This window comes from Stomoxys calcitrans, chromosome 3 (assembly GCF_963082655.1).
Source record: "Stomoxys calcitrans chromosome 3, idStoCalc2.1, whole genome shotgun sequence".
Classification (NCBI taxonomy): Eukaryota; Metazoa; Arthropoda; class Insecta; order Diptera; family Muscidae; genus Stomoxys; species Stomoxys calcitrans.
The window spans coordinates 176062540-176085567 of record NC_081554.1 but is presented as its reverse complement, the minus strand read 5'-3'; the positions used below and the strand labels follow the sequence as shown (position 1 = coordinate 176085567).

The window sequence follows — 23028 nt, the reverse complement described above, 5'->3', positions numbered from 1 at the left end:
CAGCTGTGCCAAATGTGGTCTCATATAAACCGATTTCGGATCTTGACTTATTGAGCCGCTAGAGGACTCAGTTAGTATCTGATTTGGCTGATCAAGTGTTTTGGTTTGACCAGGAAAAACTGTGCCAAGTATAGCCTAATACAGTTCATTACCTAATACAGCTCCCAAATAAACCGATCTCGGATGTTCACTTCTTGAGCCGCTAGAGGGCGCAATTGTTATCCGATTTGTCTAAAATTTAGCATGAAGTGGTTTGTTTTGACTTCTAACAACTATGTTAAGTACAGTCTATATCGGTTTATAACCGGATATAGCTCCAATATAAGCCGATCTCCCGATTATACTACTTGAGCCTCTAGAGGGGGCCATTCCGACTTCATCTATAATCTTAAACGTACGAGTTAAATTTGGCCCGAATAGGTCCATAACCTGATGTAGCTCCCATGTAAACTCATTTCCCTATTTTATTTCTTGAGCCACTAAGGGGCGAAATTTTTATCCGTTTGGGCTGAAATGTTGCACACTGACTTCTACAATACAATGGTCTCCAACATTTAACCCAAGTAGGGCTCCAATCGGTTTATAATATGGTTAAGCTCAAATAGCATAGCAATTCTTATCCATTATCCTTTGTTTGTCTATAAAGAGATATCGGCCAAAGAACTTGACAAATGGGGTCCATTGTGTAGGGTATATAAGATTCGGCCTGGCCGAACATAGGACGCTTTTATTTGTGTTCACTCATATCGACTTCTATTTCTTATTTGCTTTAATTTAAGTAACATGTTATCAATATTCTGTAATATTTTATTAGTAAGGAGCAAGGGGAGATTCCCTGGGTCCTTGCTAAATTTCCCTTTGTTTTGAATTATTGAACTCATACTCGTCTTCTTAATGGAAATTTCCTTTACCTTAAGTACCATTTGGCCTACATTCTATACCACTTCAACAGGCAGGAGCAAGGGGGAAATTTGGATATCCCTTAGGCTGGAGCTTATTAATTTCCTTAGAAGAAGGACAATTGCTGGCGGTATGAAATAAGACCCTAATGCAATAAAGCCCAAAAGTGAAAATGAAATATAAACCCAAAAATCGGGCTTTACTGTATACTATAAAAAGACCACAAAATTAAAAATAAAATAGGGCCGCAAGGAAAAAAGTCCCCAACCTAAAATAAAAAAGGCCCCACAATTTGGGGCATAATTTCATATGAAATAAAGTCCTGATTTTAAAAATAAATAATGCCTCAATAAGTGGGCAATTGACTTATGTCTGGTAAATTTTTTAAGTTATGCTGCTCTCTCTGTTTTAATTTGTAATCTTTGTAAAACGAAATAAAGCCCCGAAAATTAGTTAAGGGGTTTGTTTCATATCCAAATTTGGGGTCCTATTTCATATGAAATTAAGACCTAGTTTTTAAAAGAAATAAAACCCCAAAAAAAACTAAATAAAGCCCCAATTATCGTTGTTTTTATTTTTTTGTACACAAATTTGGGACTTTTTTCATTTTTCGTTTGGGGCTTTATTTCATTTGGGGCCTTTTTTTATACAGCCCAATTATTGTATTTAAATGTTTTCTATGCCCCAAAAAGCTAAACTTCAAATCCCAGTTTCTGGTTTCATTTTCGTAGAGATTTGTAATTTTTTCTAATTTTTTCCACAATCTTCTCTTTTCCCACTTTTTTTAACATTTTTGGTTGACACCATATGAATACTTACCTCCTGTATCCTGAATCTTATCCATGGCTTGTTTCTTTAAAATCTGTGAATTATGCAAAGAGAGGCGGGCCCTTTCGATGACCGAAAGCCCCAGACGGGGATATAATTTATGATGGGCAGAATATACTTGCTCACGAGCCTCCTTGGAGGCCAAACGAGCGGCCTCAATGGCATCGGAAATATTTTTATGGGCAGAACTAAAAAACCATTAAAAAACTTAAACCCTTCCTTTTCAATTCTCTTTTTTCATTCTCTCCCCCCCAACTTACCTGGCCAACATGGCTATGCGTGCCCCCTGCCTGGTGGGCTGAAATTGTCGGGCATATTCATTGGATCTTTCCAGCAAGCGGGCAGCATGTTTCTGGGCCTTGGGCAACCAATGCTTGCGTACCTCCCTATGCATTATCTCATTGCTCTCCTGAGTTACATTCAACATGGTGCCTAGTTTGGTTACAGAATCCACGGTATCACTTAACAGCTCCAGGCGATCTATATTCAATTCTATTAAAACCGATGTCTGGGGCATAAGAGTCTGTTTGAGAGTGTCCTCCACCAAAGTTTGCTGATCCTGAATTTGTTGATAATCCTCCAAAGTGTAAATCTTGAGATTCTTTATGTGCTCCAGAACATCATCGATTTCGTTTTGCATTTCCACAGTGCGATCAGCCTGTAGACGCATATCCGATATGCGAAAATTAGAGTGATTTAGATCTCTCCAAAACATTTCAATTTTGCCTTTCTGATCGAAGGCCAAATCGGAGGCATTGCCAAATTTATAAAAATAATGCCAGGCACAAGCGGAGGCCGAGCGTATATCCTCAAACGAATCGCGATGCTGTTTAATGGAATCCAAATAGAAACGGGCCTGCTGCAAGGCGGAAGGTAGACTCAGATGATGAGCACCACGCCCATAATTATCCAAAGTGGCTATGTTTTGCAGAATGTCTGTCTTAACGGAGTCCAAGTCCTGGTACAAAACAGTGGCATCCTGCACCAGTATGGCCATGGCATAGGTACGCTTTTCCGCTGTGGCCAAGGCCTTGCGATTTTGAAATTTCTGATTTTCAGCATGAGAATCCAATTTCAGCAAGGCTTTGCTGTCATAGTTCAATAACAAACGGCGAGCATCATTGAAGTCCTGATAGCGAACATCCTCTTGATGAAACAGCAGCTCATATTCCTCCACTTTCTTGTAGGGCGCCGGTATGCCAGTCAAGTCCATGTTGTGCAAACCTCTCCTCAGCTTGTGGCCTATCAGTTGCACATAGTCCATTAGCAGTAGAGTGCAGTTGTCGCAGACTAAAAGGAAGCGGCTGGGGTCAGAGCTTATTTTTAGCTTAGCCTAGATTTACTTACTTTTACAACCCTTTTCCTCTAGATGATGGCGTTCCGCCATACATTTGTCACATTTTAGGCCTGTAATTCCAGGCTGACAATAACATTGCCCTGTTTTGGCATCGCAACCCTCCTGACTCACGCCATAGAGATTGCAATCACAAGGCTTACAGGTACTATTGGGGGAGGCCATGGGATTGCCATAGAAGCCAGGACGACATTGATCACAGAGTTTGCCCATATAACCAGGACGACAAACACAATTGACTTCACCCTGCCATACGGTGCAGCCTTTGGCAAAGTTACGATTTGTCTCGGGACAAGGACAGGCCTGACAGCCATAGGGGGAATTGGGATCACCATAAAAGCCCTCGGCACATTGTTGACAATGGCGGCCACCAGAGTTCTCAACACAATTCTAAACACAAAGGGTAAAGGTTAACCAAAAATAGGGAATATAAGGACATCAGAACTCCTTGGACCTACCATACATTCCCCAGTCTCTCGATTACATTGATTACTGCGCCCATTGCAGTTACAGGGTGCGGCCCTGCCTATCATCTCCTCTATGTATATGGTCTCTGAAATGGTTTCGGTGACATTGCGCCATCTGTAATAGCCCTGGCCAGGATCCTGGCAAGACAAACCATCATAGCGTTTGGGACATTTACATTTCTCCACACCTTTGGCCAGCATGCTGGTGGAGCCGTGGACATAAATTGCCGAGTCCATATGGACATTTTGCAAACTTTAAAACAAAATTTTCAAACCTTAAACTCAGCTCCCGAGAAAACAAAAAATTTTTAACTACTTACATGATCTCCGTAAAATCGGCAAAACAGGATCCTCGTATAAACACATGCCTTACATTCTGCAACGCCGCCATCAGTGTACTCCTATCCACCGCCTGACCATTATGATGCAGCTTCCAATAGGACTCATGCAAAGGCACTCTATATGTCTCATTACGCGAATACTCAAACGACTCATACTCATAGAAATCCAATATCATTCTACTATGGGCATGCATTTGCACTAAAGGATAACGCCCCAATATCTTACGATCCAAGGGCGTCGAGCCGCCCTCAGTGAGCAGAGTGAAATACAAGTTGCCACCATAACTGTTGGTACGATCACCATAAAATTGTGGCGGCAATTGGAAATACAGGGGATAATACAATTGGCTATACGAGCCCATGGTCACATTGCCCGTGGAGCGGGGTATCAAATTCAAGCCGTTCATATTTTGTATTTCGGCATCCTCGCGATATGTTTGCGAGCCACTCATTTGCACCACCACAATGTATTCGAACTCCGTGTTGGTGACATGCGAAGCCCTGACATATTGCACAGTCAAATTGCGGGCCTCAGACATACGCACATGACCCCAAGACCAATCACTCTGCTCACATTCGGTGGCTCGGCCAAAACAATAGCAGCGAGTACATCCCTCAGGGTTCAAGGCGGACAAGCCAAAGGTGGACTGCATACAGGTATCACACTTCAGGCCCACCACCAAACTCTTACAAGGGCACTGGCCATTCGCATCACAGGCTATAAGACCATCACTTCTCACAAACGAACCATCCACATCACAGTTACAGCGCCGACACTCGGGATAGCCAAAATAGCCTATGGCACATGAATCACAACGTCTGCCTGTGTAGCCTTCTCTACATTGACATTGCCCTGAAATGGTGTGACAATATTTTCCTATGGAACCCACACGATCACATTGGCATTCTCGACAGCCCAGCCTTGGTTGCCAACCCCAGGTACCACTCATACATTGGCTACAACCCAAACCTCTGCTATTGGGTGGGCAAACACATCTGCCATTAATGGGATCACATACTTGTCCCTCGCCCGGACAGGGTGCACACCTCTGACACCCATCGGTGGAGAAGCCAAAGAAACCATCGGTGCATTCATTACAGCGTTGACCTCCCACACCAATCTTACAATCACACTGACCAGTCCATGGATTGCACTCATGGCCACGCGATCCCGAGGGATCACAACGACAATCATGACATCCCACATTTTGTGTCAAATTCCAATGGCCCGATTTGCATTTATCACAACGGCGTCCGGTAACATTTGGCAGGCAAGAGCATTGACCCGAACGTTTGTCGCAGGTATTACCGATTGAGCCCAAATGACTGCATTGACATTCTGGAAAAAAAAGAGAGATGACCAAAAAGAGTATAAGATAAGGAATTTATAAAAAATAATGAGTATAATCAATTATATCATATAAAGTGAGGACAATTAACCCCATGTAGATAATCAAAAACCGGTTACATCACCAGTTTAGAAAAAAACATCAATTGCTCGGTTTCAAAAATCTAACCAAAGCAAATAAAAAGGCATAAATGTTGGCCAGGCCGTTAGTTTACTCACACCCCACCACAGATATATATTAACCACATTTCGAAAAAATCCATTGAAAACGCACCATTTATGGTGTAATTTATATCGAAAAAGCGTTCATTCTAGACCAAACACAAAATGAACATCGAGGATTCTACCATATCTTACTAGGCCTGATTTCAGAAAAATCGGGTAATAAATGGGCTTCTTATGGGCACAAGACCTAAAATCGGGAAACCGGAACCAGACCGGAATATAATCCGATCCTGATCATACTCGGTACTGATATTGAGGTTCTCAACTCGCTATGCAAAATTTCAGTGAAATTGGGTAATAAATGTGGGTTGTATGGGTCTTATACCCTAAATAGGGAGATCGGTCCATATGGGGGGTACATCAAGATATTGTCCGATCTCAACCATATTTGATGACGATGTCGAGGAGGACGACGGGGTCGCTGAAACCTCGCTGAATATGATCGCTGTCGCTGAATATGACTCGATAACACAAGGATCTCAAAGTTAGCCTGAGTGGCCGAAGACTTGTCTAAAAAAGATGGACTCTTGCTTGAGAGGACGGAGACCTGATAATAAGGATAAGTACGGTCTGCCGCAGGGCGCCCCGGTAGCCGTGTTGGTAGCGTGCTTGGATTACCAGTGCAGGGGTCGTGGGTTAGATTCCCGCCAGAAGCCTTGGTCTGTCGCTACTCTGGTATCACAATGGACTTAAAAAATTGTCTAAATGAGTCTTTAAAGGACTGCCACTCTTACCTTACCTAACCTAACCTAGGTCCGCCGCCACTGTGGAACCGCAATGGACAACAAATGTCGATGGGAGTCTTATAGGGCACTGGACTTTAGGTGCACTTTTATCCTTAGGATATAAGGCTAAAAGTGCACCAATCCTCGCAATGGCAGGACAAAAGACAGGATACCTAAGATGACGATTGATTACGGGTGTGAAGGCATAGAATCAATAATTAAAATAAGACCACAATTTCTATACAAGAAAAATTTTACAAAACTTCCTATGGAAATAAAACTTTTGAAAAAAAATGTATAGAAACAATTTTTGTTCGTGATTTCTCGAACAACTTCCAGCTCAAAATCATACTCAATGCTTTCTATTCAGAGAAAAGCATAGCAAAGAACTTATAAAAGTTGAACAAGTGTGTGTTATTATTCAAAACAGTTTGACTGGCTAGTGGGTCATGATTTCGGAAAACGGCTAAAGCGATTATCTTGAAATCTTCACAGATTGTGTGGGTCGGTGTGGAAGAAAACAGGCTATATACTTTTTTTGATATCGGGAGGGGGGCGGACCCTACCCCTTAGCTCAAAAGTACTACCCAAAAATAAAAGTGAACCGATAGGGGCAATATGGGACTTAAATGAAAGGTATGCAGGAGTAGAGTACGAATTTCATATTGAAATTTGATCCAAGAAACTGGGGGCCGCCCCCACACCAAAAAACACCCTAAAATAGGTTTATTGAACGATCATGACAATATGGGACTTAAATGATAGGTATTCGGAAGTAGATTGCGGATATGGGCAGGAGGGAGGAATAGGCTTTATAATTTGTTGATATCGGAAGGGGGCGGACCCTCCCCCGTTAGCCCAAAAAACCACTCAAAATCAAAAATGGACCTATCAGGACAATATGAGTATCAAATGAAAGGTATTGAAGAGTAGAATACGGATATGGTTTTAAAAGTTGGGTCCAAGTACCCAGGAAGTCGCCCCAAGCCCCAAAATTTCTAAAAGCAGACAAAGTGAACGTCTATATCAATATGGGGCTCAAATGAAAGGTAATCGGGAGTAGATTACGAATCTGGCATACAACATCAGGTCGACCCCCTAAAAAAAAGCTTTATGAGACTCGGTTTGTTTGTTTGTTACGTAGAATCAAAAACGGCTGAACCGATTTTCTTAACATTTTCACTTATTGTGTAGGTTTATGTGGAAGGAAACATAGGTTACATAATTTTAACATATCGTATTGTGGCGGACCCTCTCCCTTACCCCAAAAACGCCAACCAAAACCAAAAGTGTACCGATCGGAACAATATGAGTATCAGACGAAAGGTATTGGAGACTAGAAATCGATTGTCGTATTAAATTTTGGGTCAAATTACCCAGCGGGCCGCCCCAAACCTAAAACTCCTCTAAACATCCTACCAATATGGGATTCAGTTGAAAAGTGTTTGGCAGTAGATTACAAATATAGCATAAACAAGTAAAAAGGTGTTAAGTTCGGCCGGTCAGAACTTTAATACCCACCACCTCGGGTATATATACAAACCACCCTTCGTCATAATAAGAGAAAAATTATTCCCCCAAAACAGCTGTTTCGAAATATGGAACGATTTTGGACCAAATTCGGCAAGGACATTGTGAGTGGTCTAATAAGTACAAGTCGTTGTTAAATTTTGTAGAACAAAATATTGGTCTTTTTGGTAGCTATATCCAAATATAGACCGATCTGAATCTTATACGACACGGATGTCGAAAAGCCTAATATAAGTCACTGTGTCTAATTTCAGCGAAATGGAGTTATAAATGCGCCTTTTAGAGGGCCAAGACTTTAAATCAAGAGATCGAACTATATGGCATCTCTATCCAAATCAAAACCGATCTGGGCCAAATTGAAGAGGGATGTCGAAGGGCCTTCGGCAAAATCGGACAATAAATGCGGCTTTTATATACCTAAGACTTTAAATCGAGAGATCGGTCTATATGGTAGCTACATTCAAATCTGGACCGATCTGAGCCAAATTAAAGGAGGATGTCGAAAGGCCTAACACAATTCACTGTCCCAAATTTTGGCGTAATCGGATAATAAATGCGTCTTTTATAGGTCGACGGATCGGTCTATATGGCAGCTATATCCAAATCTGGACCGATTGGGGCCAACTTGAAGAATGATGTCGAGTGGGCTTACTTAACTCACTGTCCCAAATTTTCGGCGAAATCGGATAATAAATGCGCTATTTATTGCCCTAAGACCTCAAATCGAGAAATCGATCTATATGGCAGCTATATCCAAATCTGGACCGATCTGAGCCAAATTTAAGAAGGATGTCGAAGAGCCTAACACAACTCATTGTTCCAAATTTTGGCAAACTCGTATAATAAATGTGGCTTTTATGAGCCAAAGACCCTAAATCGGAGGATCGGTCTATATGGGGGCTACATCAAAATATAGTCCGATATAGCCCATCTTCAAACTTAACCTGCTTATGGACAACAAAATAATCTGTGCATAGTTTCAGCTCAATATTCTATTTTTAAAGACTGTAGCGTGATTTCAAGAGATAGACGGACAGACGGACGGACATGTCTAGATCGTCTTAGATTTTTACGCTGATCAAGAATATATATAAATACACTTTATAGGGTCGAAAATGGATATTTCGATGTGTTGCAAACGGAATGACAAAATGAATATACCCCCATCCTTCGGTGGTGGGTATAATAAATGTATACCCTGCTTCAGTGCTTAGCAACGGAAAAAGAAGCAAGTTAGACTACTCTTTGCAATAATACAGGCTCTGTGTCTCCCATTCCCCGTATCCTTGAGTAGTTTAAATCCCGGAACTCTTAGTCCACGAAACATTCCTCCACACTCCCATGGTTCCTGGATAAGGACCACGTCAAGTACTCCTGCCATCAGGAGGACCTTTAGTGCTGCTGAAGGGGCCTTACAGTGGTGGAGATTTATCTTTAGAAACTGGACTATAGTCAGGATTCATTACTTCCACCACTGTTGTGTTAGCCTCGTCTTCTGATTCCGCCAGCAGTTCATCCTCACAAGATTCGTTAGATCTTATCATAATGAGCTACCGTTAGCAAACAGGCGCAGGTGAGAAAGCAGCGGAATTACTCTTCCTCTTGACTCTGGACACTTACGGTGTGGACGATTCCTTCTTAGATACTTCAATAGCTGCTGCTGTCGAAGTACTTTTTGAGTTCCGTCCTTCTCCGCTGGCGTACACCTTGAGCCCAGTCCAACCGGATGACCCACGCACACAGAGCTTGTTGGGTCCCATTTCGATGCCTTCCCCTCCTGTCTCTATTGTACCAGGGGGATTTTCAGTATCCCGCAATCCGCCAGACTTTAGCGATGTGGTCTATAGTTCCTCAGGCAAGTGTTCAGCAACAACTGCTGAGTCGTCTTCTGATTCCCAACCCCACCGCCTCTATAGACCTTCAGTTTCAACTTGTTGAATCTGTAAGATACAAATCCTTCAGACTTGTTGAGGTCTGGAAGACAGCCGGAGTTTAGTACAAATACTGCATGTCTACGGTCACCATCAGCCTCATTCAATCTTTCAGTCGGTGGTTGAAAGATTGGGATTACATTTCCTTAGTCTTCCAAGTATGGATTCAGGATTTGAGGGAATCCTTGGTATTCAAGCATGCGCCATTGGTCGAGATGGAATATCTTCCTTCTTAACTAAATCTAGTGCTGTACCTGGCCAGATCTCACCAATCTTTTTTAACGCACAACGAAACATTTCGATTGAGCGTTGATCCCCGAAGGCAATTAGCCTGTATCCGCCCCGATACAAGGTTTCATCGTCACAAACTGGAGGAGACCCAGGAAATTCCGCGAGGACATCGGAGTATATTGATGACAGCCCATTGATTATTCCAGTCCATTGACTACTCCACTCCAATTATTCCTAGGTATGCAGACCTGTTCTTTTCCCTTGTCGACAATTGGCATCACCAAACTGTCCCTGGCGACATTAGCAAAGGTTCTTGGACCCATTTAACTATTGTTCGCCCTAGTTCTTTTAGGCATGGGGTGCCCTCCAGGCATGGGGTGCCCTCCAGGGGTGCCTCTCAATAAACCTGAGAGCGATGCGTCTTCTATTATTTCAACTTCTTAAAGAGCGTGTTGGATTGTCGGGGAAGCCCGATGACCTAGGCAAATTATAGGCATGGGAATATAAAATAGGTTCGGACTTGTTCTTAACACTCAAACCAGGTGTCTTCGTCAAAAGCCCCTGCTGACCAGCCTAGAGCAGCCGCTCCACCAGTCGAGGTTTTAGTTGCAGACAACATGCTACGGCCTGATACCACCACCGCAGCTGTTGGGTGTTTGGAGTCCATTCTAAACCTACTCCCGGGTTCTAGATCTGCCACTCCACTGGAAAAAGACGCAGATCATCAACCGCCTAATGGATAAAACTATCGTAGCTATGTTTGAGTGGTGTAGGGTATAGGAATAAAATTTTTACAACATTTTCAACAAAAATAAAATTTCAAAAAAAATTTTCTATAGGAAAAAATTTTTTTCTACAGAAATAAAATATTGACAAAATGTTGGCTAGAAAAAAATGTTGTCAATATTTTCTATAGAAATAAAATTTTTTAAAAATTTTCGCAAATTATTTTTACAAAATTGTCAAAGGAAATAAAATTTTGAAAAACATTTAATTTTTATATATTTTTTATGATTTTTTATCTTTTGTTTTAGGAACCTGTTCTCAAAAAAGGGAAAGTCCCACTCTCTTAGATATTTGATACTTCTTCTGAGAATGAAGCACGTTTTGGTTCACCACAAGCATGCTTGCAAAGCAAAGTCAGAAAAAAAACAAATCACGTTTTTGACTTCATAAAGTCAAAAAAGGCAACGACCGGCAATATATCTCCATTTTAAATTACAAAAATAAAAAAAAAAAATAAAAACAAAAAAAAAAGACGAACTCCTTTGGAAGACAGTAAGAAAAAGAATCGCATGATTTAAGTTACCATTTAGTCCTCACCGAAAATGAGTCTTTAAATGGAACTCTTTCAGCTTGTTTTGCTTTTGTCATATCTTAAAGCCATGATATAAATTTGTGGTGATCAACTTAAATTAATTTGCATATGACAACATTTTGTTGCAAAGAAACAAAAAACAAAATGGAAAAAAAACTTGCTAAAGAATGGCAACAGGTCCCTCATCTCCCATAACACAAATCACGAGCAGAGTGTCAGTCTCTCTACACTCGACACTCTCCTTAAGTTGTTTTAGTTTTTTTTTTTCTTTTTGAAAGCCACGCGATTCATGCCACAGTTTAGCGGCATGCTGCACAATTTCACTGGTCTGACTTGCAACATGTTTCATTTGTTTTGGCAAAATTATGAATGAAAATATTTCGTTCACCAAAGTGTGATCACCACTAAACGGCTCAGACGATGGAACTAATGTGCCTCGTCAGCCTCAGCCTCAGTTCGCCTTGAGACTACAGCAAGATGCCGCAGTGACTATGGCACCGCAGTTGATTGCTTGTTTGCCCCATGGAGGACCATAAGTCTGCTTGTAAGTGGCCTACATTGAAGATAATTTGCATGGCAGGGAGATTTTCGATTTTCTTGAGGGGTAAGGCGTCTTCGGTCACAATTGGAGTTTCTTTATGAGACATTTGCCAAAGTGTGGGCGCTCGTCTCCCAAGGCATGAATGGGTTGGATGGATGGAATATGGAGTGTTTATGCAAATTTCAAGTCTCGTGGTCAAACCGGCCATTAAATCATTAAAAAAAAAACAAAGTGTCTTACTTCATTCATTTACGAAGAGGAGTGGAAGGAGTTTGAATATCAATTGTCTATAAAAAAATAAATATAATAAAAAGAAAAACAAAATGTGAACAAAAATTTTTTTAAATTTTTTAGAAAAAATTACAGATTATTAAAAACCAAAGAAAAAATACTAAATTTTCTAAAAAAAACAAGTAAAAAGGCGTTAAGTTCGGCCGGGCCGAACTTTGGATACCCACCACCTCGAGTATATATGTAAACCACCTTTCGTCAAAATCCGGTGCAAAACTCAGAGCAGAAATATGTGGAGGGCTTAACTTAACTCTTTGTCCACAATTTCGGCAACATCGGACAATAAATGCGCTTTTTATGGCCCCAAAACCTAAAACCGAGAGATCGGTCTATATGGCAGATATATCCAAATCTGGACCGATCTGTACGATAATACAGAAGTATGTCAAGGGGCTTAACTTAGCTCACTATCCCAAATTTCGGCGACATCGGACAATAAATGCGTGTTTTATGGGCCTAAGACCCCAAATCGGAGGATCGGTCTATATGGCAGCTATATCCAAATCTGAACCGATCTGAGCCAAATTGACGAAGGACATTGAAGGGCCTAACACAACTCACTGTCCCAAATTATAGCAAAATCGGATAATAAATGTGGCTTTTATGGGCCTAAGACCCTAAATTTGAGGATCGGTCTATATGGCAGCTATATCCAAATCTGAACCGATCTAAGCCATATTGACGAAGAATGTCGAAGGGCCTAAGACAACTCACTGCTCCAAATTTCAGCGAAATTGGATAATAAATGTGGCTTTTATGGGCTTAGGACCCTAAATCGGAGGATCGGTCTATATGGGGGCTATATCAAGATATAATCCGATATAGCCCAACTTCGAACTTAACCTGCTTATTGACAAAAAAATATTCTGTGCAAAGTTTCAGCTCAATATCTCTATTTTAGAAGACTGTAGCGTAATTTCAACAGACAGACGGACGGACATGTCTAGATCGTCTTAGATTTTTACGCTGATCTAGAATATATATACTTGATAGGGTCGGAAATGGATATTTCGATGTGTTGCAAACGGAATGACAAAATGAATATACCCCCATCAGACCATAATAAACACGTATGTTGATGGTCATGAGAGAATCCGTCGTATAAACTTTCAGGCAAATCGGATAATAATTGCGACCTCTAGAGGCTCAGGAAGTCAAGTCCCCAGATCTGTTTATATGACAGCTATATCAGGTTATGAACCCATTAGAACCATACTTGGCAAAATTGTTGGAAAATAGGATATCATAACAAAATACTACGTGCAAAATTTCATTCCAATCGGATAAGAATTGCGCACTCTAGAGGCTCAAGAAGTCTAGACCCAAGATAGGTTTATATGACAGCTATATCGGGTTATGGACCAATTTGAACCATACTTGGCACAGTTGTTGGATATCATAACAAAACACGTCGTGCAAGATTTCATTCCAATCGGATAAGAATTCCGCACTCTAGAGGCTCAAGAAGTCAAGAATCTAGATCGGTATATATGGCAGCTATATCAGGTTGTAGACCGATTTAAACCATACTTGGCACAGTTGTTGGACATCGTATCAAAACACGTCGTGCAAACTTTCATCCCAATCGGATAAGAATTGCGCACTCTAGAGGCTCAAGAAGTCAAGACCCAAGATCGGGTTATATGGCAGCTATATCAAAACATGGACCGATATGGTCCATTTACAATCCCAACCGACCTACACTAATAAAAAGTATTTGTGCAAAATTTCAAGCGGCTAGCTTTACTCCTTCGGAAGTTAGCGTGTTTTCGACACACGGACGGACAGATGGACAGACATGGCTAGATCGAGATAAAATGTCGCGACGATCAAAAATATATATTCTTTATGGGGTCTCAGAACATTTCGAGTAGTTACAAACAGAATGACGAAGTTAGTATACCCCCCATCCTATGGTGGAGGGTATAACAAGAGCTTGACGCCCTGGTGAAAATAGGGTACTTAATTTTTTGATACCCGAAGGGGGACGGAGCCTCCCCCTTACCAGAATTTTCAAAAACTCCAGATCTCGGGGAAGGGTGCAGAGATTTTAGCGAAATTTTGCATGCCACCTTATTCTACCCCAAAAACACGAAGTTGATATAAAATTTTGAGGTCAACTAAACTGGCGGGACGCACCATCCCAAAACCCACCCGAATGGACATGTTTACCGACTGGGACAATATCAAGTGGGTATCAAGTGTCAGGTATTTAAGAGTAGAGAACGAACTTGGGATAAAAATTTCGGCCTTAGTGTCGGGGGGGCCCGCACCCCCAAAAACCCTCCCCTTACCCTTATTTTCAAAAACGCCCGATCTCGGAGATGGGTGGTGCGATTTAAGCGAAATTCTATGTACCGTCTAATAGTAATCCAAAAACAAAAATTTGATATCTAAATTCGGAACCTAGGGGGCCGCCCCACCCCTAAAACCTACCAAATATATATATACACCAATCACGACAATATGGGACTCAAATGAAAGGTATTTAAGATTAGAAAACTTTTTTGATATACAATTGTCGGACCAAGTGTTTGGGGGACCACATCAACCCTAAAAACACCCCTAAATCGGACATATTTACCGACCATGGCAATATGGGACTCAAATGAAAGGTATTTGCGAGTAGAATTCGAATCTGATATCCAAATGTGGGACCAAGTTTCTGGGGGTCCTCCCCTTCCCCAAATATGACTTTTTTACTGGCCATGGCAATATGGGTCTCAAATAAAAGGTATTTGAGTGCAGAATATGAATCTGATATCCAAACAAGTGGAAACAAGTGTTTAGGGGGCACTTCTCTCCCAAAACAACCCTCAACCGATTTAAATCAGACAAATTTACCGACCATGGCAATATGGGGTCTCAAATGAAAGATCTTTGGGAGTAAAGCACGAATCTGATATCAATATTCGGGAAAAGTGTCTATGGAGCCACTCCACAACACCACCCAAATAGAACGTATTTTCTGACAATTGCAATATGGGGCTCAAATAAGAGGTATTTTGGAGTAGAACACGAATCTGATATATATTTTCAGGGCCAAGGCACTGAGTAGCCGACTATCCCCCAAACCGGTCATGTTTTTCGACTATGGAAATATGGGGCTCAAATGAAAGGTATTTGGGATTGGAAAACGAATCTGATATCAACATTCGGAACCAACTGTCGTCCCACCCCCACAACAACACACAAATAAGACGTATTTGCTCACCACGGCAATTTGGGTTTTAAAGAGAGTGGAACCGGACCGGACATACTGCTGACTTTTGCAATAAGGGGTTTAAATGAAAGGTGTTTGAGATTAGAAAATGAATTTGATAACCAATATTGAAGCAAATGGCAATTTTGGGTTCAAATAAATGATATTTGAAACTAGAGCATAATGCTGATATAATGGGTTGCCCAAAAAGTAATTGCGGATTTTTCATATAGTCGGCGTTGACAAATTTTTTCACAGCTTGTGACTCTGTAATTGCATTCTTTCTTCTGTCAGTTATCAGCTGTTAATTTTGGCTTGCTTTAGAAAAAAAGTGTAAAAAAGTATATTTGATTAAAGTTCATTCTAAGTTTTATTAAAAATGCATTTACTTTCTTTTAAAAAATCCGCAATTACTTTTTGGGCAACCCAATATTTTCAGGGCTAAGAGTTTGGGGGACCACCCCACTCCCCAAAACACCCCTAAATCGGGCATGTTGACAGTCCATGCCAATGTGGGGCTCAAATGAAAGGTATTGCGGAGTAGATGATACCCACTTTCGGGGCTAATTTGCTGGGGGTCTACCGCTTTCATAAAACTCCCGACAAACAGCAATTATTTTCTGACCATCGCACTATGGGGCTCAAATTAAGATATTTGGCAGTAGAATACGAATCTGATATCCAAATGTGGGACCATGTATTTGGGGCACCGCCCCTTCCCCATAACACCTCCCAAAGAGTAACAATTTACCGACCATGGCAATATGTGATAACCAATTTTGTGGTTAAGTATTTGGAGGACGCCTCATTCCGTAAACTCTCCTTAAACAAATGGCAATATGGGGTTTAAATAAATGATATTTGAAAGTAGAGTATGATGCTCATATTTTTTTCAGAGATAAGTGTCTGGGGAGTACCTCACACCCGAAAATACCCCTAAATCGGACATACATATTTACCGATCATGGCAATATGGGGCTCAAATGAGAAGTATTTGGGAGTAGAGCACAAAATTCATACCCACTTTTGGGAGTCCACACTGGGGGTCCACACCATCCACTAAACCCACCAACCACCAACCTGGGGGCCTTCCCACTCCCAAAATCCCTATGGGAATATCGGGCTCAAAAAAAATCTTTTAAGAGTGGAGTACATCTAACATCCAAACTTAAATGACTCTAAACCCTTCGGGCGAATTCGTAGACCAATAAAGTTAATATGGGATTCAGATATATTGTACATAAACTATTTTTCGAAGCATGGTAGTTTACTAGAAGCTCTTTATTTGCCGAAAATAAATTTGCAAATGATAGTTTTGTTCCATATAAAGAAAAAGAAGGCGCAGCGGAGCGGGCCCTGACCAGCTAGTCTGATATAAAAATGAATTCCTTGGGACCTCCCCAGTCTTATTTTATGTGTCCCGTTATGATTCCAAAAACTATGCTGACCTCTTTCTTACTTCCTTTCAGTAATAGCCTCGTCTTCTCACGATCTGGATCTTCCCATAGGATTTTCACTGTCCTACCGACCGTTTCGATGTTCCATAGGGTTACATTCGCATTCGTCGCCAACGCCCTAAACTGGAACTACGTCGACCTGAAAGGCTTAACCACGTTTATTGACCACAGTTCTCTGGGCTTCACTGCCAAATCGTGTGCTTTCTCATTCCCAGTGACTCCGCTATGGCCCGGCACCCAAACGATGCCGATCGCGGCATGCGCAGAGAAGGCGTTTATAGTTATAGTATGGGCGATTACCGCACACATACTACGGCATACTAAACCCATACCATAACTGTTAATCTCCTTCTTATAGTTCAAGATCTTACCGACCTGGTTGTTATTGCTCTTATGGCCATTTTGCAAATTTGCTAATTTTGAAAGCTGAAATTTAAAATTTTTTTTTGTACTTTTTTTTTGTGATGGTCTCGCCAGGATTCGAACCCAGGCGTTCAGCGTCATTGGCAGACATGCTAACCTCTGCGCTACGGTGGCTTCCGATGGCCATTTTACTGTCCTTAAAGATGTTCATACTCGACGTCCTTGCGTTAGCACCACATCACCTCACGCATTCCGTGATCGCCCGCATCTCCACCTGCAGGACCGTATTATTGTCAGGCAGTCTTAAACAGATCTCAGTCCCTGGGTTCTCAATATAGACCCAGCTTTGATGTATCCGTGTAAGGTGATCTTCCAGGCGGCAATATTTGGTTAGCAGGCTGCAGTGCCTTGAACTTGACCTCAAGTGTCGTCTCAGGTAATCGATCGGAAATCTCTTCCATTCTTAGCGACCATCTTCCCCCTTCTGTGATGGCTGTGGACTCCTTGTGGAAGTCACAGTCCTCTATGAAGACTCAGCGCCCGTGCTCGTTTCCTTCGTTCCTGTTTCGACTTTATCAACCTCTGCAGGACACTGTCTGGAGTCTCCATTGCGGGATGGCTGGCTTGGTTTTCCCAGAGTACTTGAAAGAGGGGAGTTCTCTTTCTTCTTCTTCAGCATTTAAGCAGTGTTATGCTCTTCGGGAGATCTGATTATTTTTCCAGCTTCCGTAGAAGTGCTTGGAAAGTCAGTTCTATCCCTTCCAGCATCCTTGAACTTTCGCTTGTATGGGTGGACCCTCTTTCATTTGTATGGGTGTACCCTCTGCAGAGTTCCACACATGTCCGAAAATCCGCTCATTAACCAGGTCCTCCACTTGAACCGTTGATCTGGAGGAATCCTACAGGATACACTGCCGATATTGATGACGGCGCAAGGATGCAATACACAGATGAGCTGACTTATGCCGTCATCAATATCGGCAGTGTATCCTGTAGAATTCCTCCAAATCATCGGTTCAAGTGGAGGGCCTGGTTAATGAGCGGATTTTCGGACATGTGTGAAACTCTGCAGAGGGTACACGCATACAAATGAAAGAGGGTCCACCCATACAAGCGAAAGTTCAAGGATGCTGGAAGGGATACAACTGACTTTCCAAGCTGGAAAAATAATCAGATCTCCCGAAGAGCATAACACTGCTTAAATGTTGAAGAAGAAGAAAGAGAACAACCCGCTTTCAAGTACTCTGGGAAAACCAAGCCAGCCATCCCGCAATGGAGACTCCAGACAGTGTCCTGCAGAGGTTGATAAAGTCGAAACAGGAACGAAGGAAACGAGCACGGGCGCTGAGTCTTCATAGAGGACTGTGACTTCCACAAGGAGATCTTCCGATGAGCATAACAATGCTAAAATGCTCTGGCGTAAGAGGGCGGCTCCTTACAATTCTCAGTGATCATCTACCCCTTCCATGATGGCTGTGGCCTCCTTTTGAAAGACCCAGTCGTCTCTATTGCGGGGTATCTGGCTTGGTTTTCCCAGAGTACTTGTTCTATCCCTCTCAACATCCTGCACTTTCGCCCGATTGCGCTGCCGGTACATACTCCTCTGTCTCCTTCGTCGTGCCCCGAATCGCTTTCTCGGTCTACTTGTGAGCTTAGCATGGCCATCGCTCATTTCGCCCGTCATCCCGCTGCCCTCATATCTCTCGATTCGGCTGCGATGAATGTTTCATTGACACTATCCCTGTCTGAATCCGAGTCGGAAATACCACCTTAAGGGCTGGTACGAACTATGGGTCCTTTTGGTTTATCCGTGTCTTCCTCATTTATAAGTTTGACGACTAGGTGTGCGCTTGAAGCATTGCTCTCGTCTACAGGTGTCAAGGCACCCACATCTATAGGAGGGGAGTTAGGGTCTGTTAGGGCCTTTGGAGTTCATTTTGAGCCTACTCACAAAATGCTTTAACATTTTTCGTAATCGGTAGTACCTATTCCGAGATACGGATATTTTTCTTTGAGAGGCGAAATGAAAACACGTCCCCTCCACTCAACGGCTAATTATTTTCTATATATGCTGCGAATATGTTTTCAATTATAGTCAACTGTTTAATATTTCCTTTTAATTTTGTTAAAACTCCTCCATATGACGAAAGATTTTACAAAAATTACACCCAAACAAATTTTGTTTGATAGGAAATTATGCAGAGCAGCCTCGAAATGAGGAAAAGCCAATAGCCAATTTGTTTTGGTTACCAAACTGGCTGACAAACGAAACAAAATTCAGGTCGTTTGTGGGCAACAACACTTCGCTAGCAAACATAATCACCAACACTAGCGCGATGTCATTCCAATAGGTAGACAGCTTGCCTGCTGGCTCTGGTGGACCGCTTCAACGGCTCTTTGCCATACAATATGTTTGTCTGTCCTTCCGTCCGTCAGGCCATAGTTTGAGGTCTAAAACTGAATGGATGGATAGATGATGGTATCGACCGAGACCGAAAAAACGGAAACTAAAGTTTATGGCAGCCAAGAGATGGGGAAAATTGCAAAAGCAACCAAAATACAAAAAAAAAAAAAACAGCGGAAAAATAGTGTCTGAAATGTAAATAAAAGATCAAATTTAAATAAAACGAAAAGTACACAACACGATTTACAGTGGTGGGTCGATCACTCTGTCTGTCTGTGCTGCCTTTGGTCGCGAAAATCAACTCTTTAAGTTGGCGTAAAATAACGCCTACATTAACCGCAAATCGTAAAGTAAAAACGTTAAGATGAAGAAAAAAAAAACCTTCCAAAAGTCAACAACCAACAACCGCCACCATAAGAGCCGCATCAACAAGATTTTCATTCATAAAACCCCAAGACGTTGTGGCTTAAAGAAAAAAGTTATAAGAAAAAAAAGAGAGCAGCACTCGAAACTCCACTCCACTCTATGCTATGGCGATGTGGCTGGAGTAAATCCGCATTTAAAACGACAGCAGCAGTTGCGGCTCTTCAACATTTATGGGTTTTTCAAAAGTAAATAAGCAATTATGGTTGTTGGCCATGATGTTGGTGGCTATGTGCTGCCGTGGATGTTGTTTCATTTGATCTTTAGATTAAGTTTAATGGATTCCTTCCTCGCTCACTGCTTGGCATGGAAAACCTCTTAAGAATCTTGACTGCTGTTTGTCTGTCCGTCCATTCGTCCGTCCGTCCATTCGTTCATTGGCCAAACTGCCTCTTGAATGGCCTATATTTGTAAGCGCTCTTAATATGCCTCTGCTTTGGCCAATTTTCGTTGATTAAAAGCATTTAAGAAAGTCCGTGAAAGACAATTTTAATTATCTTACTTTGTATTTGTTTGCGCATGCGCACTAGCAAGGATCATCCTTGGCAGCTCAATGCCTATCAGCCGCATCACAATAATCGCTGCCATCATTTGCCTCCTTATTTATTCATATGGCATGGCTGGGAATGTATTTTGTTATCATTGAGTGGGGGTTTATATGCAGCGATTTTAAATTTAGATTAGAAGAAAATGATTTTAAGCTTCCTAAGAGCTATAAAACATTGCCACAAGCTTAACTCTACGATGCCGAGAAAATCATGAAAGCAAACAAAACCTGAATAAATTTTCAATTTTTTGAGTCAATCGATATCCTGACTAAAACTAGGAAAAGCCAAAAATATTTAAGAAAAATACCACAGCTAACGTTTCTCATAAAAAAACAAGACAACAAGAGTGTGCTAAGTTCGGTCGGGCCGAATTTTATATACCCTCCACCATCGCATTGTCGCGGTATCTCCTTTTAGGCAAACAAAGAATAAATTCGATCGGACGAAATTCGGTCGGGCCGAATTTTATATACCCTCCACCATCGCATTGTCGCGGTATCTCCTTTTAGGCAAACAAAGAATAATGGATAAAAATTGTTATGCCAATGGAGCCGATGGTCCGATTCGGGCCATAGGTTAGGTTAGGTAAGAGTGGAGTCCTTTTCAGACTCACTTAGCCAATTTAAGTCCATTATGATACCACAGTAGCGACAGACCAAGACTTCTGGCGGGAATCGAACTCACGACCCCGGCACTGGTAATCTAAGAACGTTACCAACTAGGCTACCGGGGCTCCCGATTCGGGCCATAAGGGAATTGAATGTTGAAGACCCTAGTAGAAGTTATTGGGTAATATTTCAGTCCATTCGGATAAGAATTGCGCCTTGTAGGGGCTCAAGAAAAATAATCGAGAGATCGGTTTATAAGGGAGCTGTATCAGGCTATAGATAGATCAAAGCCATATTAGACATGTATATTGAAAGTCATGGGATAAGCCGTCGGACAAAATTTCACCAAAATCGGATAAGAATTGCGCCCTCTAGAGGCCTAAAAACAAAATTTCAGCAAAATCGGATAAGTACTGTGCCCCGTAGAGGCCTAAGAAGTCAAGATCCCAGATCGGTTTATGTGGCAGCTATATTAGGTTATGTAGCGATATGAACTATACTTTCCACAGTTTTTGAAATCAATGACACAACACTTGATGCGCAATTTCAGCCAAATCGGGTAAGAGTTGAGCCCTCTAGATGCTCAAGAAGTCAAGACCCAAGATAGTTATAAAGGGTGATTTTTTTGAGGTTAGGATTTTCATGCATTAGTATTTGACAGATCACGTGGGATTTCAGACATGGTGTCAAAGAGAAAGATGCTCAGTATGCTTTGACATTTCATCATGAATAGACTTACTAACGAGCAACGCTTGCAAATCATTGAATTTTATTACCAAAATCAGTGTTCGGTTCGAAATGTGTTTAAATTTTGACAAATTTTGTTCAGCGATGAGGCTCATTTCTGGTTGAATGGCTACGTAAATAAGCAAAATTGCCGCATTTGGAGTGAAGAGCAACCAGAAGCCGTTCAAGAACTGCCCATGCATCCCGAAAAATGCACTGTTTGGTGTGGTTTGTACGCTGGTGGAATCATTGGACCGTATTTTTTCAAAGATGCTGTTGGACGCAACGTTACGGTGAATGAACACATTTCGAACCGAACACTGATTTTGGTAATAAAATTCAATGATTTGCAAGCGTTGCTCGTTAGTAAGTCTATTCATGATGAAATGTCAAAGCATACTGAGCATCTTTCTCTTTGACACCATGTCTGAAATCAAACGAGATCTGTCAAATACTAATGCATGAAAATCCTAACCTCAAAAAAATCACCCTTTATATGGCAGCTATATCAGGTTATGGACCAATTTGATCCATACTTAGCCCAGCTCTTGAAAGTCATAACAAAACACCACGTGGATAAGAACTACGCCCTCTAGTGGCTCAAGAAGATCGGTTTATATGGCAGCTGTATCAGGTTCTGAACAGATGTGAACCATACTTAAAACAGTTGTTGAAAATCATAACAAAATACTTTCTGCAAAATTTCAGTCAAATCGAATAACAATTGCGCTCTCTAGAAGCTCTAGAAGCTTCAGAAATCAAGATCCAAGATAAGTATATATGGCAGATTTATCAGGTTATGGAACGATTTGAACCATACTTAGCGCAGCTGTTGGAAGTAGCAACAAAACACATCTTCCAAATTTTGAGCCAAATCGGATGAGAATTGCGCCCTCTAGTGGCTCAAGAAGTCAAGATTCAATATCGGTTTATATGGCAGCTATGTCAGGTTATGAACCGATTTGAATCATACTTAACACAGTTGTTGAAAGTGGTACCAAAACACCACGTGCAAAATTTCAGCCAAATCGGATAAGAACTGCGCCCTCGACATGCTTAAGAAGTCAAGACCCAAGATCGGTTTATATGGCAGCTATATCAAAACATAAACCGATTTGTCCCATTTACAAACCCAACCGACCTACACTAATAAGACACATTAGTACAAAATTTCAAGCGTCTAGCTTTACTCCTACGAATTGCTTTCTGATTCGATTGAGCTCCGTCTGTCTATCTGTCTCTCTATCCGTCTGTCCATGTTAATTTG

At 41.5% G+C, this 23028-nt stretch overlaps 1 protein-coding gene across 1 annotated transcript in view; it reads right to left on the bottom strand.

The window, feature by feature from the left end:
* LOC106092610 (laminin subunit alpha-1) overlaps positions 1 to 23028 on the bottom strand; it is an 86588-nt gene that overhangs the window by 19400 nt on the left and 44160 nt on the right. Inside the window, exons 2-6 of the mRNA XM_059365170.1 lie at positions 3870 to 5229; positions 3541 to 3802; positions 3076 to 3472; positions 1989 to 3018; positions 1720 to 1916 (exon numbers count right to left, since the gene is read on the bottom strand). Coding sequence (XP_059221153.1) covers positions 1720 to 1916; positions 1989 to 3018; positions 3076 to 3472; positions 3541 to 3802; positions 3870 to 5229 — 3246 coding nt within the window. The remainder of the gene's footprint in view (positions 1 to 1719; positions 1917 to 1988; positions 3019 to 3075; positions 3473 to 3540; positions 3803 to 3869; positions 5230 to 23028) is intronic.